This window comes from Medicago sativa, chromosome 3 (assembly GCF_051527215.1).
Source record: "Medicago sativa cultivar Bolivia chromosome 3, Bolivia_mono, whole genome shotgun sequence".
In the NCBI taxonomy this organism is placed as follows: domain Eukaryota; kingdom Viridiplantae; phylum Streptophyta; class Magnoliopsida; order Fabales; family Fabaceae; genus Medicago; species Medicago sativa.
Window position 1 is genome coordinate 78,115,952 of NC_140751.1, and position 7,354 is coordinate 78,123,305.

The 7,354-nt window shown below is 35.2% G+C and overlaps 1 protein-coding gene across 1 annotated transcript; it reads left to right on the top strand.

Moving 5' to 3' along the window:
• The first annotated feature begins 316 nt into the window (after nucleotides 1–316).
• On the top strand, nucleotides 317–5,064 carry LOC146940497 (uncharacterized). Its single transcript, XM_085754193.1, has 10 exons — nucleotides 317–389; nucleotides 646–899; nucleotides 1,285–1,489; nucleotides 1,692–1,782; nucleotides 1,876–2,021; nucleotides 2,952–3,195; nucleotides 3,311–3,415; nucleotides 3,532–3,714; nucleotides 3,807–4,011; nucleotides 4,335–5,064. The coding sequence occupies exons 2-10, from the start codon at nucleotides 680–682 to the stop codon at nucleotides 4,817–4,819; spliced, it is 1,884 nt and encodes a 627-aa protein (XP_085610319.1). The 5' UTR covers nucleotides 317–389; nucleotides 646–679; the 3' UTR covers nucleotides 4,820–5,064.
• The last annotated feature ends 2,290 nt before the right edge of the window (nucleotides 5,065–7,354 follow it).

A 7,354-nucleotide genomic window follows, 5' to 3' on the forward strand; every position in this document is an offset into this window, starting at 1 on the left:
CAAAATCTATTTTTTTTAAAGCTAAAACAAACACACCCTAAATAGATTCAAACATAAATCATTCCTATTTTTAAACATAAATCAAATTTACAAAATTAATTAATTCAAAATCATTTTTATTATCAGATTAGATAAAAAAAACATACACGGGATAATCCATTAAAATATGCAAAAAAGTGACTTGACTTTGTCCTTCAACATGAAAAATATGTAAAAAAATCATAGTTGTAATGGACCCACCAGACCAGATTGTGGGACCAGTGAGTGGACTCTCTCTGGTCTCTATAATAACTCCCACAACCTCCAAATCAATTCCACTCCAGCCACCACCATGTTCTAGATTCTTGTATCTTGTTCTTTCTCTTCTCCTTCACTTAGCTTCTTCTCAGGTACACAACTTCACTTCTTTTTTTTCAGCTCACTGTTACATTTCTGTATTTTCTTTTCTTATATAGCTGCTGTAATTTTTTTAACTTTTTTTTTGTTTTGTTTACATTTTTAGCTTTCAATGTGCATGTAATGTAATATTAACTCTGTTTTGCTAGGATTTACAGTTCTTGAGTCTTTGTTGCTTTGTTTGATCCATGTGTTGAAATGGGTTTTGGTTGTTTTTGATTCATCTGATACAGTTTGCCATATCTGCAGATTGTTTACTCATCTGGGTTATTGAGCTTTTGAAATGGGGAAATCTTCAATCCCTGTAGTGGGGGTTCTGCTTCTGTGCTTTTTGGTTTCATTTTCAGAAGCTGAATATAGAAAGTATAAAGATCCTAAGGTGCCATTGAATAGAAGAATCAAAGATTTGATGAGTAGAATGACTTTGGAGGAAAAGATAGGTCAAATGACTCAGCTTGAAAGGAGTGTTGCTACTCCTGAAGCCATGACCAAGTACTTCATTGGTAAACTACTCATCACTTTGCTACTCAAATCTAGTAGTTTTTTATATTGTTTGATGTTGTCATGTTTTTCTGAATCTGAGTGTGTGATGATAGATTTGTGTAAAGGGTACTATGTAGCAGTAGTAGTACTGACACTTCAGATCAAATGTGTGTGGTGGTGTCGGTGTCCGACACTTACAATGTGTGTGGTGGTGTCGGTGTCCGACACTTACTAGACACTGACACTACATTCAGTTATTCTATTTTCTCAAATTATTATCAGTGTCGTTGAGGTAGTGTCATGTCTGGTGTCAGCATTCCTTAGAATTTTTATTTTTATTTTTATTTTATTGTTTTGCTGTAATGAGGTGATTTTATGGATATGTGACTTGTCATTGATGAGCAGGGAGTGTGTTGAGTGGGGGAGGGAGTGTTCCAGCTGAAAAGGCATCTGCTGAGACTTGGGTGAAAATGGTGAATCAGATCCAAAATGCAGCTTTATCTACTCCTCTTGGGATTCCAATGATTTATGGGATAGATGCTGTTCATGGTCACAATAATGTCTACAATGCTACTATTTTCCCTCACAATGTTGGGCTTGGAGTTACCAGGCAAGTTTATGTATATGCAGGAATTTTAATAGCCATGAAATGATTGAAAAGAAGAACGAATTAGTAGTGACATTAAATTCATATTTGATAACTTGTAACTGGAAGCTATATACTTGAAGAAGTGAACCTTTTCAATAAACACAAATCTAGCAATTTAGTGCATTTCTTTGCTTTTATTGTAATGAAATCTACTGTTTATTAGGGATCCAGTGCTAATAAAAAAGATTGGAGAAGCAACTGCCCTTGAAGTTAGAGCTACTGGAATTCCATATGTGTTTGCTCCATGTATTGCGGTAAAGAAGCAGTGTTTCAATATTCTGTTATTTGAATCATATGTAACATTGATCAAGTTTGCTGATATTTTGATGGACCATTCATTAACACAGGTCTGCAGAGATCCAAGGTGGGGACGTTGCTATGAAAGCTACAGTGAAGATCCTAAGATTGTTAAAACTATGACTGAAATTATACCTGGTCTTCAAGGAGATATTCCTGGCAATTCCAGGAAGGGAACTCCTTTTGTTGCTGGAAAGTAAGTTTTGCTACAAGCTTTGTTTTGAAACGAAAATTTTAATGTCACAAGTCTTGTAGTTGTATGGTTGGTGATTTTCTATGAAGGGTTCAGAAACATGAAATACATTTATAATTTTTTTTTTGAAAAACATTTATAAATTCTTTTGAACATCCATAACTAAAGTTTCCTGGTAATAGCATTGTATTGATTTATATGTTTTCTTAATTACATTTGTTTTGTTTTGCCTGTTTCTGGTCATAAGTTTTATATCAGTGTGGCACTTGTTCAGCTTTCATCGGGGAAAATATGTTTGTTTAATGCGGTAGACCATACTGCAGACATGAGTTCCCCCATCAATCGGAGCATCAATTATTTACAGTAGATAAAGTTTATGTTTTCCTGGCTTTTTCATTCACCAAAATAAAAGGGAGAAGAAAAAGAAATAGAAAAGATGGTGGACCCATAAGCTTCTTTTTTATGGTCCTATGCCGTTATGATGGTCCCACACATATGGGTTTTTTCAAATCATTTGAATGGTTGGGCTTACCATATTTTGCATTCAAATGGCTGGACCATCTATAATGTAAATATGACCATGCACACAACACACACAAAGATATGAGCTGCTAAAGTTGAATTATATATTAGGAGCCCAATTACACAAAAAGTCTTGGTCATAAAGCATGCATGCAATGTCTTTATCACACATAATTCATAAAGTTAAATAAATAGCACATTAAGGTAATGTATGTGTGTTTGATTCGATGTAATCAATAATTTTATCTTATAATTTATATATGATATGTTTAGATTTAATATTTCTGTGTCTGATTTCGAATGACAAAGTTTCCAATTTTCATATTAAATTAAATAATGAATAGCAGCTCATTTATTGTATGTATAGAACTGAAATAAAAATGACCCTTCATTTTTATTACTTTGACCCAGGAACAAGGTTGCAGCTTGTGCCAAGCATTTTGTGGGAGATGGTGGCACAACCAAGGGTATCAATGAGAACAATACTGTGATAAACTACAAAGGACTGCTCGGAATTCACATGCCAGCATACTATGACTCAATTATCAAGGGTGTTTCAACAGTTATGATCTCCTACACTAGCTGGAATGGGAAAAAGATGCATGCTAACCGTGATCTTGTCACTGGTTATCTCAAGAACAAACTGCGGTTCAGGGTAATACAATTTATCTAAATAGATTTCTAATGTAAAAAAATTGAACTACATATCATGTAAGAAAGGAAAAGATGTAGATAGCTACATATCATGTAATTTTTCTTCCATCTTGTAGGGTTTTGTCATATCAGATTGGCAGGGTATTGACCGGATTACCTCTCCTCCTCATGCTAACTATTCATACTCTGTTGAAGCTGGTGTCAGTGCTGGAATTGATATGGTAAATATTATTTTCAGTTCATGCAGTAAACGAGAGAAACATAAACTGTGTTTTTTTTAGTCTGAAAGTTTAATATTTTGAAAAAAAATTCTAATTAACATTCACATTGTTTGCAGATTATGGTTCCCTATAACTTTACTGAGTTCATTGATGACCTAACCTTTCAAGTAAAGAACAATATTATCCCAATTAGCAGGATTGACGATGCTGTGGCAAGAATCTTAAGAGTAAAATTTACCATGGGCCTTTTTGAAAATCCACTCGCTGATCTAAGTCTCGCAAACCAATTGGGTAGCAAGGTACATTTTCTTATGAATGCCATTTGAACATGTGCTGAATGCTTCATGCATTTTGAGTTTGTTTTGTTGATCGCATATCATGTCTTAAACAGGAACATAGAGAGTTAGCAAGAGAAGCTGTTCGGAAATCCCTAGTGCTGCTAAAGAATGGTAAATATGCAAACAAGCCACTGCTTCCCCTTCCCAAGAAAGCCTCAAAAGTCTTGGTTGCAGGAAGTCATGCTGACAATTTGGGTAATCAATGTGGTGGATGGACAATTACTTGGCAGGGACTTAGTGGTAGTGATCTTACAACGGGTAAGTCAACTCATTTAATGTGCACAAAAGTTACTTCGAAAAGCTATACAATTCTAGAATCCGCACTTAGAATGTCTGTTAGATTGTAATAGTTTTTATATATTACAGTTAGGATATCTAAAATTAAATGTCTATATAACAAATAGTATTCGGTTAATGATTCTTAGTCCAAGATGATTCTATGATTTCTTTCTTCCTGTCCGTAAACACAACTGGTAAGATGAAAAACATTCATACAGTGAGATATGTTTTTTTTTCTCTTTCCATAGCATCCTTTTATGGGAAATTGTAAAACATCTGATAAGATTATTTTTTCCTGACAGGTACAACCATCCTTGATGCTATAAAACAAACAGTTGATCCTGCAACTGAAGTTGTCTACAACGAAAATCCAGATGCTAGTTTTATCAAGTCAAACAAATTTTCTTATGCCATAGTTATTGTGGGAGAAAAACCTTATGCTGAAACATTTGGTGACAGTTTGAATCTAACAATACCTGAGCCAGGTCCAAGCACCATCACCAATGTATGTGGCTCAATTCAATGTGTAGTTGTTCTCGTCACTGGGCGTCCGGTTGTGATTCAGCCATATCTATCAAAAATTGATGCACTTGTGGCTGCATGGCTTCCTGGCACTGAAGGCCAAGGTGTTACTGACGTTCTCTATGGTGACTTTGAATTCACTGGCAAACTGGCAAGGACATGGTTCAAGACAGTAGACCAGCTTCCAATGAATGTTGGCGATAAACATTATGATCCTCTATTTCCATTTGGATTTGGTTTGACTACAAACCTTACCAAATATTGAAACCTCATATAACATGTTCAAGAATACAACACTTTTTCACTAGGAGCCTTGAAACTGTCCATTGGTGAGTTATTAGTTCGTTTTTACCTTTCTAATGCAGTTATGAAATTCAACGCTAGAATAGAAATGTGTTGTAAACTGGTTCCTTGACAATTTCAGTAGTATAAACATGTAATTTTGTTTGGTTTTTTTGGATCTTTGAATAAAAATGAGTTTTGCCCGTTGAAGGGACTTCTTTTTGAAAATTAATGTTAGTTCAATTTCAAGCCAAACTCGTTTCTCAAATGGAAAGGATGATATGGTTCATTGCAGAAATGTGTATTATAAAATCATACCAATATAACCAGGCTGCTAAGTTGGTATGGAAGAACTGCTGTTAAGTGAGAAATCCTTCTCTATACAAGTTCTCGAACGAGGTTTTTGAACAGGACTTTGTTAGGCGAGAAGTGTAAGTACCGTGAGGTGTGAAGTAATTTTTTGTTTGAACAGAAAATTAAACTAGTAGTTTTATTTATTTTACATTCATCTTCTCCTTGAAGTTTCGTTGAGAGAAATCTTCATCTTGTAGTTATTCATGCATATCTTATACATTGTGATCATAGCAACCTACTAGTTATACACGAAAATAAAACGAGTAATACCTCAAATTCGTCCTTGAATTATCAGCAATCCATCAAATTCGTCCCTGAATTTATCGAAATATCTATTTAGTCCCTGAATTTTGCAGACGTCCATCAAATCAGTCCCTCCGTCCAAAAGCACCGTTAGTGGTGATGACATGTCCCCTTGCATGCTGTGTTGTCCTGTACACGTGTCAACAAGGCAGCCACGTGTACAGGGACGAAATTGATGGAAATGGAGAAAATTCGAGATTTAACTTTTGAGGGTAATTTTTCCTGTGTTTCCAATTATACCCCTCTATTACCATTGTCTTTCATCCTCACATTTTTTTCACTCAGAAGCATCAAACCAGTCCCTAATCTTTCACCTTCCCGCCTAAACTGTCCCCCTCTTCACTTCTCCAAAATCATCATCATCAAGAGGAAAATGTTGATGGTACTCAAGGAATGGAGGAAATGGCTTGTGATACTCAAAGAAATGATGAAGTCAATGTTGGTGCAACTGTAACCCAACAAACTCAACCTGAAACTCAACCTGAAGAAACAGTGACTCAGGTAAATGTCACCCAACAAACTCAGAATGAAGCTTCAAATGTGGGTAAATGTCACCCAATAAACTCAGAATGAAGCTTCAAATGTGGAAACTGTTGTTGAGAATGTTGCTACTGAGGTGCAACAAGAGAATGTTGCTGCTGAGAATGTTGCTTCTGAGGTGCAACAAGAGAATGTTGCTAATGAGAATGTAGCTTCTGAGGTGCAACAAGAGAATGTTGCTACTGATTATGGACCTGTAATTGATGCAATTTCTAGACAGGTATGACTTTATCCAAAATATGGATCGATTTGAGACTTACTGGCATAATTTGAGGACTAATTTGATGGATTTTCTTATAATTTAAGGGCTGATATGATTGATTTTATTTGCAGATAATGAGTACAAGGAGATATGGCATGAGAGGACCAGTGATTCATTCAAATGACATGCATAAACAAACACCACTGAGGGGTCCTGCTCCATAGAATCCAACTGGTCCTGGAATTGTTAGAGTTCCAAATCCAAATTACGGGCCATCCGCTTCTACTCAACCCCAATACATGGAGTTTATCCCAACTCCAGGATTTCCAAAGCATTGATGCTTGTTTAAATTATGCTTTTGGACTAGTTTAATTATTGCTTTTTGGACTTGTTTAGTTTACGGTTTTTTGGATATGTAATCACTTAAGAACATCAAATGATTTGATGACTTGATGGCTATGTAATTTGCATTCTTTGGCTATGTAATGACTTATGAACATCAAATATATGACTTATGATGGTATGCAATGTATGTCTTTTTATAATCAAAGTATCTATCTTTTACTTTTTACTTTATTCAACAAATGTATGCCCAAGGATCAAAGTGATATCTGGTGTGAAAATTCAAGGACCTATTTGATGGTAATTTCACTAATTTGAGGATCGATATGATGGATATGCATATAATTTAGGGACCAATTTGATTGAAATTTTTTGGCAGAAGGGTTTGATTCATTCATTGACAACCTCTTTTCATTACATCTTTGCAACATTACATGGACTTGGCACAATACAATAGCATTCTAAACAACTCAATCAAACATAATACTCCTATCAATATCTTAATCAACCTAAACTCACTTCCTACACAATCAACTCTATCCATCAACTTTGCCTTCCAAACCTCTTCTCTGCCCCTATCATTTGGCTTCTCTATCAACCTTGCATTTCTTCCATGACCAACGCCATTGGTTATAAAATAGCTTAGTTCTTCAGCTTCATCAACCCACACAAAAAATTTACAATTTTCATCATCATCCTATACAATCGAAAAACAAAATCAGTACTATTTAAACAAACCATTCACACATCACATAACCATTGTTAAACAAACCTTAG